Source organism: Globicephala melas, chromosome 20, assembly GCF_963455315.2.
Source record: "Globicephala melas chromosome 20, mGloMel1.2, whole genome shotgun sequence".
Taxonomy (NCBI): Eukaryota; Metazoa; Chordata; class Mammalia; order Artiodactyla; family Delphinidae; genus Globicephala; species Globicephala melas.
In genome coordinates this window covers 28,775,076-28,794,628 of record NC_083333.1, presented here as the reverse complement: position 1 = coordinate 28,794,628, position 19,553 = coordinate 28,775,076, and the positions used below count along the sequence as shown (strand labels likewise).

The 19,553-nt window shown below is 55.5% G+C and overlaps 1 protein-coding gene across 2 annotated transcripts in view; it reads left to right on the top strand.

Moving 5' to 3' along the window:
* The window catches only part of UBE2O (ubiquitin conjugating enzyme E2 O), a 55,635-nt gene that overhangs the window by 23,935 nt on the left and 12,147 nt on the right, over window positions 1–19,553 (top strand). For both annotated transcript variants that reach the window (XM_060290548.1, XM_030837762.2), the window contains exons 2-3: window positions 18,308–18,367; window positions 18,500–18,610. In XM_060290548.1, the coding sequence (XP_060146531.1) occupies window positions 18,308–18,367; window positions 18,500–18,610 (171 nt within the window). The remainder of the gene's footprint in view (window positions 1–18,307; window positions 18,368–18,499; window positions 18,611–19,553) is intronic.

Sequence of the window (19,553 nt, the reverse complement as noted above, 5' to 3'; positions counted from 1 at the left end):
ATCCGCAGGGATCACAATGAATATAAACAGAGCAAAAGTGCCAGTTAACGACAGAGGCCTCGGGGTGAAAGACAAGAGCAGAGCCCTCTATGTTCTCTGGGAGTTTCACATCCAGCCAGTTACCTGACGAGTATTTCTTCTCAGGCCTGCAAAGACTGCAAAGACTGGCCTCAATTCTTTAAATGTAAAAAGGAGCAGGTGAAATTAATTGTAATATATTTTATTTAAGCCAGTATAGAGCCAAGACATTGTTTGAACATATAACGGATGTAAAAAAACATTCATGAAGTAGTTTGCGTTCTTCGTAGTAAGTCTTTGTAATCCTCTCTGTGTTCCAGCACATCCTGATTCAGACATCACATTTCAAGCGCTCAGTCGCCAGACGAGGCTGGTGGCTGCCCCGCTGGGCAGGGCGGGTCTGACCCAGGAAGGATGGAGGGTGTCTGCTCCGTGAGGGTCTTTAACGATATGCAGATCGACATTCCGGAAGCCCGTTCTGGAGAGTAATTTCTGACCCTGGTTTCTTCCTTTAGCCCAGCCACCCCTACTTTAAATTCTCCACTGACATTTAGGATTGTTCCATATTCCCAGGAAAGCCATAGACTTGACGGCAGAAATTACAGTCCTGGGCTTCTCTCCTGGAAGTTGTTTCCCTCTTTCCTCATAGATACTGTTTCTAGCACTGCTCTGAACCTTCTCAGACTTCTCCACATTCTCTTAGTGTAGTGATCAAAACTGGACTTAATTTTGTCGAAAGGCTGGCTGACTCAAAACAACAGCGGGACGGACGGCCTCACCTTGCTTGTTCTTGCTGCTTCTCCGAAGTAGTGTTGTTTTTGCTTGTCGGGTCACTGTCATCTGTGTGGAGCAGCTCTTTTTCTGAAATGCTTCCTTCTCTTGGCTTTGTGAGCATCAGGAACGTGGGGTGTTAAGAGTGAAGGTTGAAGTATTACTGTTTTAAAGTCTGTTTCTTAAGTGGTTTTTCTACCTGGATTTCTGGAACTCAACCCTCAGATTTCAGTCAGTGGAAAGCTGTGAAGGGTTTTGTTGTTGTTTTTATTTTTGGCTGCATTGGGTCTTCGTCCTGTGGGCGGGCTTTCTCTGGTTGTGGCGAGCGGGGGCTACTCTTCGTTGCAGTGCGTGGGCTTCTCACTGCAGTGGCTTTTCTTGTTGCGGAGCACGGGCTCTAGGCGCACGGGCTTCAGTAGTTGTAGCACATGGGCTCAGTAGTTGTGGCTTGCGGGCTCTAGAGCGCAGGCTCAGTAGTTGTGGCGCACAGGCTTAGTTGCTCTGCGGCATGTGGGATCTTCCCGGACCAGGGCTCGAACCTGTGTCCCTGCCAATCCCCTGCATTGGCAGGTGATTCTTAACCACTGAGCCACCAGGGAAGCCCGAAGGTTTTTTTTTTTTTAAGGGTGCTAGGATTGATTTGTGTTTTGAAGCTATTGGTAATCCTCTCCCTCCCATTTCTTTTATTATCCTATTTTTTTTATATAACTCTCCTGAGAATCAGGAAAGGTCTGTAGAATCAATGGGTTTTTCCACTACACACACACACGCACACGCACGCACGCGCGCCCCCCCTTGCCCTTTTCCTTGCTTCTCTTCCCGCTTCCCACCCCTTCCAAAAAAGACTCAGTTTTCATAAAAGCCACCGTTGTGTAAGCCTAGTCTTAAAGCTCTGTTAAAGCTTCAAGTGAAGGAAACACATCAGGGTGATAACAAGCAGGGAAGGGCAGGCGTCTCCCCATCCTCCAGCCTGCTGCTGGGTCTCCATCCCACTCCTCCAAGACCCTGGGAAAGGCCCCGGCCTGCGGGCCCTGGGCACCACCACTGGCGGTGTCTGCGCCTGTGGACGTTGGTCACCCCCGGAACTGTCATTTTAGACGGGGGGGGGGGGCTGAGCCTCTGGGCCAGGCCGATGACTGCAGTCCGTGTGCGCAGACTTGTGTGTGATGGGACCCTGCCCTTGAGCCGCGGGTGGTCTGCTTGGGGGAGCAGCTCACATATGCGGAGGCGGCTGCCAGACGAGGGTCTCTTGCGGGGAACTGGCTGCTCATGACGTTTGGGGCTGAAGGGAGGCGGGCGCAGTGGGAGCAGAAGCCGGGCCCTGCAGCCTGCCTGCGCCCGGAGAGGGCGGCGGGGGTGGCCCGGCGGCCAGACTCCAGGGTGCCCGTGGGACACCAGCCTCGTGGAGCTGCCAGGCTCTGGCTCTTGCACGACCGGGCTGGAGGCATCTCCCTGGGTACCTCGCAGCCTGGACTCTCCAGACTGCCCCTCAGCCGCCGCCGCCGCACCTAACTTTAAAGTCTCAAAAAGAGGCCCTTGCCCAGCCTGCGTCCCCTCCACCTGCCTCTTCCTTTCTCCTCCCGCCGGCCTCTCTGGTCCCTGCTTCCTGGGTGGCCAGTTGTCCTCCAGCGTGGGCGTTGCTGACCACTGCTTTCGGCCACCTGTCCCCGTTCCCGCGGGTCCCCCTGCAGCCTCTGCCCTGGGGGACGCGTTTGAGTGCTGTCTGTTTCCCAGGCACTGTGCTGGGGCCGCCCCGTGCCAGGCGGGGCTGGTGAGCAGGGAGCAGCAGCGCTGGACAGGCGGTCAGAGAGGGGCTTCCTGGGGGGTGACGTCTGGACAGAGGCCTGAGTCAGCTGTCTGGGCAAACGTGAAGGCCGTGATTGTTGCCGCGGCGGCTCCTCGTGTGTCGCTGCTTGTTGCACTTCCGCCCCCCCTCCTCTTGGCTCCTCGTGGCCTGGTGTCTTGCTAGCACCAGGCGCAGCGTTTGGCGTCCTGGTAGGTATGCAGACTGTTGAATGAGTGGGTGGATGGATGGATGATCCACTGTCGATGGAGCGAGCAGCGGATGACAGATGTCAAAGGAAGCAAACCCAGACTTCCTACAGGGCGGGCTCTGTCCCTGCCGAGCCCGAGAGAGGAGGGTCAGGTCTGAAGCCCAGGCCTGAGGAAAGCCAGGTTTAGGTTAAACACCTTCTGGCATGCCCTCTCCCTGTGTGGTTCATTTCACAGCTTCGTATATTACCTGCTGTTTCAGGCTAGTTCAAACTACTGATGGGTGAAGTAAACTCTGAAATTGCTGGGAGAGCGTAAGCGGGGTGGGCGTGGGAGGGCAAGAGAACTACTATTTCCATTACTTACCACGTGCCACATACGTCCTGGGGCTTAGATCTCAAAACCATCTCCACAGGCCTGCTGTCACCTTCACGTGGCTTGGTTGGACCTTGAAGGATGGACCGTAGCAGAGTCCTTGAGGGCGTCTGGATACACCTGCGGGAGTGGGAAGGATCCTTCAGATATGCCAGTCGGGGGTTGTCTTCTGGTTCTGCTTTAGATTTCTGGTCCAGCAGACTGTTGGCCAGCTCTGAGTCCCCAGGGATTAGAGAAATAGGGACAGCCCAGGTAGGAGAGATAGGAAGGCTGAGATGTTTATAGTAAAAGGTGTACTGCGGGCTTCCCTGGTGACGCAGTGGTTAAGAATCCGCCTGCCAATGCAGGGGACGTGGGTTCAAGACCTGGTCTGGGAAGATCCCACATGCCGCGGAGCAACAAAGCCCATGCACCACAACTACTGAGCCTGTGCTCTGGAGCCCGCGAGCCACAACTACTGAGCCCGTGAGCCACGACTGCTGAGCCCGCGCGCCTATAGCCTGTGCCTTGCAACAAGAGAAGCCACTGCAATGAGAAGCCCGCGCACCGCAACGAAGAGTAGCCCCCGCTCGCAGCAACAGGAGAAAGCCCGCGCGCAGCAACGAGGACCCAACGCAGCCAAAAATAAATTTTAAAAAGAAAAAAAAAAGGTGTACTGTGTACTCCTGGCAAGTCTCCAGCCCTCTTCAAGCAGGGGTGCTGGCACCCTAGTGCGTCCATGGTAATGTGTTAGTGTATCTCAGTGGTGCTGATTACTGCCATCCTTAGGAGAGCAGAACATGCTCACCTTCCATGCTCTGGTGGCTTAGATGACGACGACGCTGGCGTTTCAGTCTTTGGAGGGGTTGTGACCGTGCAGGCCCGAGCTGAGTCTACAGTGCCAGTAGGTGTTTCCTCCTCACCTCTCTCCAGTGGGTGGTGGTGAGTCCTTTCCACTTTCCCAGCCGTGCCAGTTACCACGACTCAGCCCAGAAGCCGACTGCTAAGTATTTGTGCTTCATTTTGTTAGAAATCTTTGCTCAGAAGGCTGGCTACCTGATCCCTTCCTGACCTAATTCTAGTGACATGGGGTGACTGAGAAAAGGAAGATGTGACTGTCGAGGTTGGCACTGGGGAGTGGCGGGGCCAGCCTGTCTGCGTGGCTCTCAGTGACTGTGGCATCCACGGTGGGGATCAGGCAGGTCCAGAGGGCTGTCAGCAGTTTGGGACCAGCTGGCTGTTAAGACCATCACTCGGTGATGCGAGACCCTGGCTCGCTCTCCATCCCGGGGGTCTCGTGTCTCTTCCTCCTTGGCTTCCTGTGCCTTCGTCAAGCTCCTGCTTCCGGGGTGGGGGGCAGGCAGGGGATGTTTGCAGCACCCACCCCGGTTTGTCTCGGAAAGATGTAGTTTTGGAATTGAGGAAAGCAGAGGACCAGCATGGTTCTGACACGGTCATTCTGGGGAGGGTCGTGAAGCTCCCGCCCCTCTGGTGTGGATCCCCCTTACCTGCCTGGGGGTGGCTCAGGGAACGGGTGGGGTGGGGGCTCTGGGCCCACAGGTATGATGAAAACAAAGCCGCGTGGGGAGATGAGCCACCCTGCTCCCACAGCCCACCTCAGTGAGAACCTGACCCCTGAGCAAGGACTCGGCCTCGGACCAGGGGTCTGGTGTGTTATTTGTACTGTCTTTTCCTCCCGTATTTGCATTTTTAAAAATGGCAGTGCTGAGTGGATCCCTTTCGGTGTGAGTCAGCTTCAGAAGGTGGGGTGCGTTCTGCAGAGAGTGTGCCCATTGATTAGCAGCTGATTCTCAGTTTGGGAGCGTGGACCGCGGGAGCCGCAGACGTTCTGGGTGGAGATAAGGCTCGGCGTCATGAGCCACTGCGGGAATGAGTCCCCAGCTCTCTGCTGACCAGAGGTGACATCGTTTTGAAGATGCTGTCATTTTTCTGTGGGTGTGAAGAGAGGAAGGTGAAGAACAGGGAGCGGGAGCGTCTGTGAGCCGAGGTCCTCGTGGTCGTCTTGGAGGCTGTGCATCAGGCAGTGACTCGCCTTCCTGCCAGGGCAGTTCTTTCTCAGACTCGGAGTTCTTACAGGAGAGAAGAGCCACATCTGATGCTCCAGCTCCGTCCCGTCCAGTAACCCAGCTCTAAAAATCACGTTTCTTGTGGCCGCAGCATGGGCCTAGGAGCTGCCTTCCTGCCTGGAAGTCTTTATGGTGGGAAAACCGTGTCCCCCAGGTGTCCGGGGATGTGTACTGGCAGGTTCTGCTCTTTGCCACCTAGGCAGCAGCTGGCCTGGGTCAGGTCACAGGGCTCTTGGTCAGCAGGGTCTGGGGCTTTGTTCTTGGTGTCTGTCTGGAAGCTGACCTAGACCAGGGTCTGGACCACCTGAGCAGAGGTCAGAGTTGGGGCCACATCGTTTAGGGGACCTGGTGCCTGTGTGTCTGTTCAAGGGCTGAACCGCAGGAGGAGTGTGTCAGGGATACTGAGGGCCGGGTATGAGCTGAACCTCACTTTGTTCATTATTTTAATCCACCTTGCTTTTTTGCATCTTGCTCCCCAGATTTTTATCTTTAAATTTTTTAAAAATTAAAAACAAATGTCCCGAGGCTTCCCTGGTGGCGCAGTGGTTAAGAATCCGCCTGCCAATGCAGGGGACACGGGTTTGAGCCCGGGTCCGGGAAGGTCCCACATGCCGCGGAGCAACTAAGCCCGTGCGCCACAACTACTGGGCCTGCGCTCTAGAGCCCACATGCCGCAGCTACTGAAGCCCACGCACCTAGAGCCCATGCTCCGCAACAAGAGAAGCCACAGCAATGAGAAGCCCACACACCGCAACGAAGAGCAGTCCCCGCTCTCCGCAACTAGAGAAAGCCTGCGTGCAGCAATGAAGACCCAAAGCAGCCAAAAATGAATAAATAAAATTAAAACAAAGAAAAAACAACAAAAAAACCAAATGTCCCTAGTAGTCCTATTTTGTTTTAGAAGAAAGGGAAGCATACTGGTTGAAGTGGAGCTGTTTTAACCAGGCTGGTTATCTGACTCGCCCAGCGAATGTTAAGAAATAGATTCCTGGCTTCACCCAGAGATTCGTTCAGTAGGTTTGGGGTTAAAAAAAAAAATCAGGAATGTGTTTTGTTTTTTGTTTTTTTGCGGTACGCGGGCCTCTCACTGCTGTGGCCTCTCCCGTTGCGGAGCACAGGCTCTGGACGCGCAGGCTCAGCGGCCATGGCTCACGGGCCCAGCCGCTCCGCGGCATGTGGGATCTTCCCAGACCGGGGCACGAACCCGTGTCCCCTGCATCGGCAGGCGGCCTCTCAGCCACTGCACCACCAGGGAAGCCCAGGAATGTGTATTTTTGAAAGAGTTCTGAGGGTTCTGATAGTTGCAGTAAAGTCTAGTCCTCCTCCCAAGGGGCCTGTCGAGGCTGCCTCCGTTCTTCTTCATAATCTTTTGCTGTTTCCACACTGATGAGTTACATATCTAGACTCCTCCACTCTGTCTTTATGGGGCCATCGGGTGGTTTCCATCAGTTGCCCTTCAAGACCAAACATAGTGGTGTGTGTCAGCCAAAACGCTACCTTGCAGTTGCTGATTTCAGGGCTTGGTGTCTAGAGGTGGGCGTCCAATAGTTCAAATACATTTTGATCTCTCACTTTCAGGAAGTGTGTCCTCCTTCAGATTTGTGATAATATGAATTCTGCCTGAGAAGTCCTTCTATGTCGGACCTAGAGGAGCCCGGAGGAAGGAAGGAAGGAAGGAATGAAGTTTCATGCTTAATCGTACAGAAAAGAGAATCAGGCCAGGGTCTTGCGTGCTGGTGTCTGTTCACTGATCACCCCCTCTCCCCAGACGGCTCAGGGGTGCCGTGGGGCAGCGGGGCTGGCCTGGTGCCAGGAGGCGGACTGGGGAGAGGCTCACTTGGTGCGTGCCAGCCCTGTGCCCACTCCCGGCACATCGTTTCCAGGACCCTCCTTCTGAGGGGGCTGTGAGGCCCAGATGAAGTCTGTGAGGCGCTCGGACACTCCTTACCCTTCCCTCCCTCCCTCCCTCCAGGCTTACCGGGGGCCTGAGAGCACCTCCTGCTGGCCCCCTGGCCCGTGCAGTACCACCTCCTCCGATCGCACCTCCTCCAGGCAGGCACCTTAGTGCCACCCCGCCATCCAGCTGAGCGCACCCTCTCCCACGCGCTCTGGTTCTCTCTTGGCTGTATCTGCTCATCGCTGAGGTGGGTGTGTCTGCAGTCATTAAGAGGGGAGGAGAATTTTGACCATATAAGAAGGTGGTAATTTGCATACTATAAGATTTGCTGTGGGTTTTCCTGAAATAGCTCCCCGATTCTAAAATCCTTTCAATTTGTAAAAGACTTTTTAGTAATGACATCTAGCTCAAGAGGCACCTGTACGTTAATTTTTTAAAAATAAATTTGTTTATTTATTTGTTTTTATATTTGGCTGCATTGGGTCTTCGTTGCTTGCGCGGGCTTTCTCTGGTTGCGGCGAGCAGGGCCTACTCTTGGTTGCAGTGTGCGGGCTTCTCATTGCGGTGGCTTCTCTTGTTGCAGAGCACGGGCTCTAGGCGCGCAGGCTTCAGTAGTTGTGGCACGTGGGCTCAGTAGTTGTGGCGCACGGGCTTAGTTGCTCCGAGGCATGTGGAATCTTCCCGGGCCAGGGCTCGAACCCGTGTCCCTTGCATTGACAGGCAGATTCTTAACCACCGCGCCACCAGAGGAGCCCTGTACGTTAATTTTTGCATCTTGTTTCTGTCTTTGTAGATGTTATTTTGTGTACTTGTTTTCTCCAGCTGAGCTCTAAGTTCCTGGGGAGAGAAACTGTCAGGGGCCTCGTCCAGGCTTTGCCCTGGTGCTCCTGTCCCGGGGCCTTCTCAGGCCATGTGCACCAGCGCCATCTTTTCCTTTCAGCCGCCCCCCTTGGGGGTCTGTGGGGATTCACTTTGCAAATGGAATACCCACGTGGCCCCTCTGCAGGGACAGGTGCTGGGCAGGTAGACTCCAGGGCTTCTGGAGACGTTGCAGGGGATGAGCTCTGGAGCTGGAAGGGCCCAGAGCTTGTCCAGCCCAGGGCTGCCCATGCCAGATGATGCCCAGGGAGGTGGCAGGACTTAGCGCATGCAGCTGGGGAGTGGCAGCACCGTGGCCTCTGCAGGACCTGGCTGTTGGGCTGTATGGCCAGCTGCAGCCTCGTCTCACTGTGCCTGCAGGAATGGAGGGGTGCGTCCTCCCAGCCTCAGGGATTCTGCTTTTTCATGGTCAGTCAGGTTTTTAGGACTTAACGGTCAAACCAAGAGGTAATAGCGGCCCCCAGGAGCCATTTGGTCTGTGCCAGAGTTGCCAGGCCAGTTGGTGCCTGAGTGATACCCTGTACCTGAGGATGGGGATCCATTTCATGCCTTGAAATAGTAACCACAGGTGTTTGAGGAACAAGCAGAGGTTGGTGTGGGTTCAGGAGGCTGTGTTTCTTCCTCATGGGGTCCCTTATAGTTGAGAGTGGGCTTGACCTGCCCCACTGGACTCAGATATAGTCCCTTTTAGCTATTTCTCCTCCTCCCTTACTGCCTTTAAAATGCCAGTCAGAGTAACCAGGATTTGGAGATATGTATCAAAATCCCTTTAGGAACTTTTTCAGAATGCCTGTTTTCAGAATACCATCCTGGGGACTGTGGGCAGTGAGCCTGGGATGGGGCCCTCCTTCCATCTTGATGCCCCTCTGTTAAGAGCCACTGTTACGTGAGGACGAGGTGATGTGCACGTGGGTCACCTGGAGACCTTGTTAACCTGTGGATTCTAAGGCAGCTGGGCTGGGCCTGGGAGTCTGCATTTTCAGCAAGATCCAGGACGATGCCCTGGAGTAGAAAGGGCCGTGCAGAGGGTCACGCCCGCCAGATGAGGAAGGACACTAGCAGATCCAGGGCTCTGGAATCCCGGCGCCAGGTGGCCTGGGGCAGGTCACTTACCTCTCCGAGCCTCCAGCCTCCTCTGTGGCACGAGAGCTACCAGAGCAGTACCTCCATGTGGGGCTTTTCCCTGCACAGTGCGGGCTCCATAAAGGTCTATTCGTGGGATTACCAGCCTGGGTCATTGTTCTGTGAACTCACCTGCCATCAGACACGTGGGGCTTAGGGTGGGGGTCTGGAAGGCAGTGTTGGGCTCTGTCTGCACCTGGACCGTGGGCTTGCTCTCTGCTTACTCCCGGGGATGGATGCCCGGCAGCCCGGCCACGAGAAGAGACAGGACGTCATGCTGTTTACTTTCTACCTTTTAGTCATGCCTCTTGAGGAGGGAGGCCTTCTCAGTCTAAAGCTGCCTGTCTGTACCCTCCTTTCTCATCCGGGAGTCCTGGGCTGTTTTGTCCTTTTTAGAGCCAGGTTGATAAGCCCAGGGCCAAGACACTGGGTGTAGTGCTGGGTTCTTTCTCCACGCCAGCTCTTGCCACTGGAACGCATGTGCTGCACCCCAAACACTGCAGCATCTGCAGAGACCCAGCTCTGCTGCCTGGGCTCCAGCTGGCCTGGCGCCAGGCACAGCTCCCTGGTCCTTCCCCCTCACTGAGCAGGCGGTTGGACTCAGTCCCCTTTCTCTGTCCCCTTGGGCAGGCTGTGCCTCTGGACCATTTCAGCAAGCTGGCAAGCCGCAGCTGCAGTTTCCAAGCAGGGATGCAGTCATGCTGCATTGCCGGCCCTGATGACAGGCTTCGGGACTGTGGTGTGCCGTCAGAGAGAGGGGCCCCTGGAGACAGGGCTACCCCTGGGGGTTGAGAGTACAGAGGCCTGGCCAGTTGTCATCTGCAGGGGGCGGGGGGTGGCATCCCTTGCCTGTGTCTCTGATGCACATTTCCTTTGCAGCCTGGCCCTTCCCGCCTTCCCCCACCTGCCATTTGGAAGCAGAAATCTTTGTCTCTCTACCCAGCTTGGCAGTGTATTTACTTGTATAAATGTTTTCAGGTATTTTCATTTTGTCTCCCCCATCTAAATGTAAGTTCTGTAAAGCCAGGACACGTACCTATGTGTTTGTATTCTTGTCTCATTCTGAATCTATGGAAAACACTAAAGAACTATTGAATTGATTGACCCCAGTCTTTGGTTTTAGCAGAGCTTCTGTTGAATGGTTTCTGTAGCACGTGATTGACAGAATTTTCCAGTTAGGGGCACCGGCGTTTGTCTTTTCTTCCACTGCCCAGCCATTTCCAGCTCTCCTCCTCCCCCCGGCATGTGAGGCCCTCTGGCCATTGGTGTTTGCTGGTAAAACCTTCGATCCTCAGGTGGGCAGTTTGCTGATGGCTGGATTTTTAGGGACTCAGTCACATGATGGTCAACTGCTCTGAGAAAGTCATTACACTGGCATTCGCTAGACTCACTGGCCAGTCATATCCCCAAATCCATTCAGAACTGGAAGCTGGAAGAGGAGCCCAGCTCCAACCCACAGTTAGTACCATTTCCTGCCACTCCCAGGTTCACTCTTCTGAAGGCCAACTTACTGACGTTTTAGGTAATGTCAGAAAGAGTTAAAAGTTCCCCACTCCCACGGTATCTGTGTGTGAACGTTTAGATCCTAGGGTTTTTGATTGTTTTCTTGTTTTGGGCTAGATCTAGACCAGCTTCTGATGAGAAGAGAGGTCTCGCTCCGCTTGTAACTGGCTGAAACCCTAGCCAGAGGGAGCCAGCAGAGCAGGTAGGCAGGGTGGGGCCCTCAGACTTCTTGAAAGTGACCCGCCATAGAACATATTATATACATCGTGACCCAGGACACATGTATGTTATATACGCACCTGGAAAAGTGTTCTCAGAACAGTACCTCGGGGCTTCACTGCTGGCGCAGTGGTTGGGAACCCGCCTGCCAATGCAGGGGACACGGGTTCGAGCCCTGGTCTCGAAGATCCCACATGCCGCAGAGCAACTAAGCCCGTGTGCCACGACTACTGAGCCTGCGCTCTAGAGCCTGCGAGCCACAACTACTGAAGTCCACGTGCCACAACTATTGAAGCCTGCGCACCTAGAGCCTGAGCTCTGCAACAAGAGAAACCACCGCAGTAAGAAGCCCACGCGCCGCAACGAAGAGTAGCCTGCCGCAACGGGAGAAAGCCTGTGTGCAGCAACGAAGACCCAATGCAACCAAAAATAAAATAAATTAAAAAAACGGTACCTAGCCTTCCTGTGTGTGATACACCCAGTGTTGGCCACGACCCACTAAATTGATCTCATAACCCGCTAATGGGTCACAGCCCTCAGTTTGAAAAACGCTGCTTGGGAATTCCGTGATGGTCCAGTGGTTGGGATTCTGCAGTTTCACTGCCGAGGGCCTGGGTTCAATCCCTGGTCGGGGAACTGGGATCCCTCTGGCCGACTGGCACGGCAAAAAGAAAAAAAAAAGGAAGAAGGAAAAACACTGCTCTAGGGAGCATTCCATTCTAGGATTTCCAAGGCTTTTTCAGAATTCTGCACTGTGGGATAAACTTCCCAATCTGGCATCTTAGCTTCTCTGGCCTCCAAATTGTATTTCCGTCGGAGGGAGGGAGTTAATATCCCTGGGCCTGCCCTTCCCCTTTCCCCACCCATCTCTGTGCCAGATCCTTCTAAATTCCTTAAAGACTGTGTACATTCCTTATTTTACATTTGTATTCTTCTCTAGCCTTGAATCTATAGGAAGCACTAAAAAAAATTTCCATGACCTCAGTCCTAGGATTAGCAAAGTTCCTATTGAATGGCTTCCTCTATTCTCACCCCCTAGACTGAGCTGGGCTTCTCAGCCAGTGACTGGCATGTCCCCCATTCCATCCTGGCTTGGAGTGCAGCTGGGTGGCCACCGCAGTGAGCTGGGGTGCTTGCAGCCAAGCAGACCCAGGGGCCGCGGGACTGGGGCCTTCTTCAGCATCTGCGACCCCGGCTGAGGGAGTGAGAGGGGCTGGTTAGGAGGCGCTGAAGTCTCCCCACCCCACCCCACATTGACCACTGTCCCAGCTCTAGCTGTATGAGAGGTGGGAGGCATGGTGTTTCTCAGATTCTTTTTACCCCTTGGGAAGTAGCAGGCCTTTAGAAATTTCCAGCACTGGCCTCACCTCATTACATTCCTTTCAGGAATCCGTTCTTTGAGTCCTGGCCTAGGTAAACGGCCTCATCTCCCGAGTGTCTGCTGGCCCTGGCACTCCTCTTTCCTCTCCCTCCCCAGGAAGGGCCTGGCTCAGGCCACTGAACACTGCCCAAACCGGGGGCCACAGCAAGCCATCCCCCATCGCCCACTCACTTCCCAGGGGCACGGTGTGGGACTGGCAGCCAGCTCGTCCTGCGACCCGAGGCTGTGGGTGCTGGTACGCCCATTGTCAGTCCCCCAGGGAAGACTGTGCGGCTTTCTTGCTGTGGGTCCCAAGGACACCCGCCTCTCCTCCCCTGTGTTTTGGCCTTGCCGGAGTTTGACAGGAGATGGCAGTGGCGGGCGGGTGGCTTCCAGCCTTGACGCAGACGCTCGGCCCCTTTAATGGCCCTCCTTTGCCCATTGTTGGACTTCCTGCCTCTTCCCCCCTCACGCTGGGAGCCCTGTTAGTGGATACTGATCTTAGGGACCAGGTGTGAAGCCTGCTTTTTTCCTAAGGTGGGTGCTCAGCCCCCACTGAGCAGGCCAGCCCTTAGGGCCACCCAGTCTTACAGGATGTGATGTTCAAATCCACTTTAAAGTAACTTCTTGTTTCAGCTTCCTTGTACTTTGAACCGGTTGATCAGCCTCAGTTTGCCTTTTTCTGTCCTTGGAACATTTTTATGTGGCGCATTAGGTTCAGTGGAGAGCAGTGTTGGGAATGAGGGTCTAAGACCAGGAGCTGCGGGACCAGCTCGTCATTCCTGCTGTGCCGTCAGTGCTCGGCGTCAGAGCTGCAGCTCAGGGAAGCAGTGTGCGCCTCGGGCAGCCCGGGGGGCAAGGGGCAGAGAGTGGGCCTCCTGGCCAGGGCAGAGCTCCTTGGAGCTCAAATGGGGGTGGGACGGAAGTGCTCAGCCCCCGTGCCATGTTGCCTTCCCCCAGCAGTGTCCCCCCTCCTCCCTTGGCCACTGAATTGCTTTCCCACTTGGAGCACCTCCTTAGCTCAAACTTCAGAAAGGGTCTGGAGAGTGATCCCTTCCCCCTCCTCTGGTCTCAGCACCACCAGGCTCTCCTGGGAACAGCCTCAGGGCTCCTCAGCCTCAGCACTGCTGATGCTCTGGGCCGGATCAGTCTCTGCTGTGGGGGGCTGTCCTGAGCACTGTTGGATGTTTAACAGTGTCCCTGGCCTCTAACCACCAGGAACCGGCACCCACCCCCCAGCTGTGACAGCCAAGCGTGTCTCCAGACATTACAGATGTCCTCTGGGGGGCAGAGTTGCCCCCAGTTGAGAACCACTGGGCTACCTGGTCACCCTGCCCTGCTCAACAGCCAGATGACGCTTTTAACGTGACCCCCCCTCCCCGGCTCAGAGACCTGCAGGAGCTCCCGTCACTCAGGACGGACTCTCAGGTCCTTCCCTGGTGCTTTTTCTCTGAGGCCCGAGACGCCTGGCCTCGCCTCCTGTTCCTTGCTGCTCTGTCGCAGCCCTGCTGGCCTCTGCTGGGCGTCGAACATCCAGTCAGGGCGGCTCTTCTGTCTGCTTGGAAAGCTCACTCCCTTAATACACTCAGATCTCTGGTCACATGTCACCTTGGAGCGGCCTTTCCTGGTCACCCTCTCAAAATAAATAACTTGCTCCCCTCCCGTTTCCAGCCTGTCCCCCACACACCCTGGGTAGTGCCTTGGTTTTCTGTATGGCACATAGCACCACCTGACCTCTGTCTGTGTGCCTGTCTGTCTGTCTGTCTCTCTGCTGCACTAGAATGGAGGCTGAGTCAGAGCGGGACTTATCTCACCAGTGCCTGTCCTCCCTGAAGCCTGGCTCTCTTCCTCCAGAGCAGGTGCGGGAATCCTCGCTATGCGGGGCAGGTGTGTTGTTTGCTACTCCTGTTTCCAGAGGAGGCAGTGGAAGCAAAGGATGTGGGTTCTCGGATTCCACCAGGCACGTCCCACAGACATGTCACAAAAGTGTCCAAGCACAGGGAGTTATACCCAATCTCTTGTAATAACCTGTAACGGAATATAATCTGCAAAGAACCCACAAAAACAAATCGCTGTGCTGTACACTTGAAACTAACACAATATTGTAAATCAACTATACGTCAATTTAAAAACATGTTAAAAGTCTCCAAAGTAATGCATGTTCGTTTTGTTTTTTTTTTTTTTGCGGTACGCGGGCCTCTCACTGTTGCGGCCTCTCCCGCTGCGGAGCACAGGCTCCGGACGCGCAGGCTCAGCGGCCATGGCTCACGGGCCCAGCCGCTCCGCGGCATGCGGGATCTTCCCGGACCAGGGCACGAACCCGTGTCCCCTGCATCGGCAGGCGGACTCCCAACCACTGCGCCACCAGGGAAGCCCAATGTTCGTTTTTAAAACCACCTGTAGCCCCTCTTCACTCAGACACTTTAACATTTTGGTGTGTTACCTTTCTTGTCTTGCTTTTTTTTGTTATTCAGAAACCTCTGATAGCTACAGCTCTCCCTCAAGAAATGTTAAACAACAGTTCACCACCTCAGAGGTTGTTCAGAATTCTAGAACCAATAATGACAGTTAAAATCTATCCACCTTCCACCTCAGATCCCACGCTGGTAACAGTTTTTTAAAAACTGCGTCCAGGGTGCGCCTAGCAAAAAACGTGGCTCCGTTTCATGACTTAGTTTCACTTTACAATCTGGCGTTTTCCTGGAGCAGGCACAGCGCCCTCTGGTGTTAGCCTCCAGTGTCTGGTGCCTGTGGTCTGGGTGCCTGATCTCTCAAGGGTGGGAGGAGCAGAGGCGGGCGGGCTGCTGAGACCCGGTGGTGTCTCCCACCTGGCGGCCTCGGCGGGCGCTCAGGGCCCTGATCCGCAGGCAGAGGCCACCGCAGCCGCCTGCCATGTGCCCCAGAAGTGAATAGAGCAGTTGTTGCTTTTATAACCAGGAGAAGAATTGCTGTCTTTCAGAGGGTGTGGACCTGCCAGAAATGTGTTTTACTCTGTCCCTATCTCTGCTGCTCTGGGGAGGAGGAGCTTTTTCTGTGGTTAAGCGAATGGACTCGAGCTAGACTGCCTGAGTTGAAGTCCCAGCGGCACCACTTAGGAGCCGTGTGACCATGAACACGTGACTTATTTTCTCTTTGTCTCAGTTTACTTATCTGTAAAGACAATGACAGTATGCTTATTTCGTGGAGTTGAGGATTTCTCCGGTTAAAACACGTGAAGTGCTAGAAAACTGCATGGAGTGTAATACACACCAGCTGTGCTGTCGCTGTGAGGAGAGGCTTCCAGAGCAGGGGTTCTGAAAGCCTTCGAGATGCAGGGAGCATGTGTCTGGAACAGGGAGAGGCGAGGAGGACGTGGGTAAGCGCTGTCGTGTGGGAGATGCTCAGCTGGAGCGGCTGGCGGATGTGAAAGGAGCAGTGCCCAGTGTGGTGGGACATGGGCACCTGGGAGGGAAGCTTGTGAAAGAGCATGAAGAGGCTTGCAAGTCATCCTTGCCCTCCCAGGCGTCTTGTTCTCATTTTCTGGAATTCCCAAGGAAAAGAAATGTAGCCAGAGGAACTTCCCTGGTGGCGCAGTGGTTAAGAATCCGCCTGCCAATGCAGGGGACACGGGTTCTATCCCTGTCCGGGAAAATCCCACATGCCGTGGAGCAACTAAGCCCATGCGCCACAACTACTGAGCCTGCGCTCTAGAGCCCGCGAGCCGCAACAACTGAGCCCACGTGCCTAGAGCCCATGCTCCACAACAAGAGAAGCCACCGCAATGAGAAGCCCGTGCATTGCAATGAAGAGTAGCCCCCGCTCGCCGCGACTAGAGAAAGTCCGTGTGCAGCAACGAAGACCCAACGCAGCCAAAACAAATTAATTAATAAATTAAAAGAAAAAAAAAGAATGTAGCCAGAATAGTGGCCCCTGCACCCCTCCGTCCTCCCTGCCACACCGCTCTGCTCTACACTGTCATTGTCATTGTCACGCGAGATCAGAAGAGCCTGGAGACCCAGCTTCAGGGTGGAAGGGAGTCAGGCTCGGGCAAGAGGCCAAGCGCAGGTCAGGAGAGCCACATCCGGGGACACGCCGGCTCACCAGGCCCCCTCCCGGGAACTCGGGGACCTGCCTGCCCCACAGCCTCGCAGAGGTTCTACAGAGGGAGGAGGGAGAAAACCCACCCCTGTCCCTGCCGTGACAGCTTTCACTGGCTGTGTTGTTCCTGCTTCGGCCTCAGAGCAGGGGCCTCAGTTTCCCGTACCCCCTTGGGGGCAGCGAGGCTGGGCTGTGTCCCATCAAAGACTGTGCTGATTTAGGGTCTGCACTTGGGCCACTCCCTTCCTTTCCTGGCAGCTCTCTCGGGGACTGACACAGACGCCGAGGTTGGGATGATGTGCAGACTCAACTTGGGTCTCTCCTCAGGGTCCCTGAGCCCGCGAGGCAGCCTGTGCCCGCAGCCGCAGCTGCTCCAAGCATGGCGTCACCTCCCGCCCCATGCAGCACTGTCCATCTCCCAGTGGATTTCCCCTCACTGCAACTTCTGGTTTCTATGGCAACTTGGAAAGACCTGCAGTTGTGGCTTTTGGAAGTCTAAAATGAGAGCAGAGGTTTGAGATAGGGTGGGACAGCACTGAAAATACCTGTCCCACCCAGGGATTTGGGCCCAGAGGGTTACAGGATGGGAGGTTCTTTGAATTAGAAAAATGGCACTGTCATCCCAGCACACCCTTAGCAGAGCTCCACGTGGCCCCTTGCAGCCTCCTGGGATCTTGGATCCTGAGCTCAGGGTCTTCAGCCTGCGCCTAGGGGGCAGCGGAGGCAGGTGGAGTGATCACAGCACTTAGCGTTGGCTGAGCCCTTACTGTGGGCCAGGCGCCTGGTGGCCGTCTGTGCTTTCACTGCCTCGTTAATCCTCTGAGCCACTCATCCCACCTTCTACACGAGCGCTTCGCGAGGCTGCTTTGCAAGGCTGCAGCGCCAGCGCAGGTGAGTGTCCGGTGTGCTTAACTCCGGGGCTCCCTCTCATCTGGAACACGGGCTTGTGTCCCTGGAGGAGCATCTCTGTCACCTGTTGATGGCGGGCCCATTGCTTCCCCTTTACTTTTTTTTAAAGTCACATCCCACTAATAGCAGGGTTTGCTTTAGTCGTTGCCAGGATTTCGGTGCCCTTAAGCGCGTGTCTCCCTTCTCAGTTCTCCTCCCGTGAGGTCGCCGTTCCAGGCCCCACGTTCTGCGGTGGAGTCACCTTGAGTGTTCGGTTGGGTGTCTGAGGGAGCAGCTCTTCCATCCCCCTAGTTTGGGGTCTTGGAGGTGCCTGAGCCAGGGAGGTGGGCAGCCACACAGAGATGCGCCGGTTCCCAGGACTCAGTGAAGAACCGCAGGGGAGCGGCCCCAGGTTTGGGGAGCCAGCAAGGAAGGTGCACTGGCCCAGTGGAGAAGCGTCTCCCGCCTGGGCTGCTGTGGGGCATCCGGTGCCCGGCAGGGGGAGGGGCTTTGTCATGGAGGGATGGGTCAGTGCTTGCTGTGCGGTTGGCCAGGCTCCAGAAGCCGGCGTCCCGAGAGTCCAGAGTCGGTTACTCAGCAGCTTGCAGTCCTCTGCGGGGCAGTCGATAACGAGCAGGCTGTGACTGGCGGGGCAGGATGGCCCAGATTAGAAGGTGGTGAGGCTGATAGCGGCTTCAGGGTGACCCTCGGCCCAGTGTCACACTCCTCCTGCAACCCACCCTGCTCAGCACTCGGCAGCAGGGGTGCAGGGCAGGCAGAAGCTGGAAAAAGGATTCCACTCACAGCAAAATGTTTGGCTCTCTGCAGAATGGGCTGTTAAATCTTTCATTTACAATGAGGCCTTACGTGGTTTGTCATGTAGCCACTTTTCAGCGTGACCAGAGTTACCGCTGGTGAGCACGGTGTTTGCCTTTGGTGCGGGAGGTCGCACCTGGCGTGCTGTCTGCTGATCCAGGTGCTGTTGGAGGGGCGCGTGGGGTTTGGCAAAGCCGAGCTCTGGGCTTAGGGTTTGTGCGCTTAGCTATACGTATGCTACGCTTCACTAAGAGGTAGGGAGGAGACTGTATCCTGTAGGTGATTTTGGGGGCCGTGCTCTGACACCTGTGCTCTCTGTTCCAGTTGAAACTAGAGGACCGCTCCGTGGTGCCCCGGGATGTGGTCCGGCACATGCGCTCCACTGTGAGTCCCGCGTCCCACTTGGTGGGGCAGGAGTGGCCTGGGGGCGGGGGTGGCCTGGGGCATGTCCTGGCCGGGTCTGCCGGGCGGCCCCGCGGGGCGCCTGCCGGGACCTGGATGCCTTCTCCCCCGCAGGACAGCCAGTGTGGCACGGTGATCGACGTGAACATCGACTGCGCCGTGAAGCTCATTGGCACCAACTGCATCGTCTACCCCGTCAACAGCAAGGACCTGCAGCACATCTGGGTGAGCCCGCCCCGCCTGCCACCCCTGCTGACCTCCCCTCTCGGGGCTCTGGTTCTCTCCGCGGCACCTTCCCAGGCCGGGCGGCCAAGCCCAGCAGTCAGCTCGCTCCCTGCAGCCTGACCATGCTTCTTGTGAGTCAGCCATTGAGACGCGAGGTCAGGACACAGCTTTACGTCTCCAGCAGACTGCTGGTTTCCCTTCTCCTCTAATGCTTTTTTTTGGAACAAATTTCTTTTCAGCTTACTTTTTTAATGATCTCAAACTTACTGAAAAGTTGTAGGTACCTTTATCCCCTGCAACATCCAGGCTCCTTAGCTGGTGACGCTTCGCTGCATTAGCTCCAGCGCCTTTCCTCCCTCCTTCCCCACCTCTCTGTACTCCTCTGTCGCTCTCTCTTTCTCACTCCCCCCACTGCCTTCTCTCCCTCTCTCTCTCCCCTCCCCTTTTCTGAAACGTTTGAAAGCAAACTACAGGTATGATGCTATATGACCCCTAAGTACTACAATGTGTATTTCCCCAAAACAGAAACACTCTGCTGTTTAACCACCATTCAAAGCCCCAAGCAAGGACTTTGACCCAATACTGTCCAATCCACAGACCTCATTCAGTTGTCCCAACAATCTCCTTTTTCCCCTCTGACCCAGGATTCCATCAGGAGCACACACAAGAATTGTCAGCTCTTTGATCTCCCCCAGTCTGGAGAGGTTCCCCACTCTTGCTTTGTCTTCCTTATCCCGGGTGACCCTGAGCGTGGGGCCATCTGACAGTGCCCGTGACCAGCCTGGGGCCCTGCGTTCTTGGCAGAACTGCCACGGAAGTGCCGCTGAGCTCTTCGCTGGCCCGGAACGTCCCGCGGCCGCAGGGTGGGGACATTCCGTTTGCTCCCCAGTCGTCTGGGGCTCTGCCATGCCTCCCCACCGTAAAGTCAGCATTCACCCCGTTG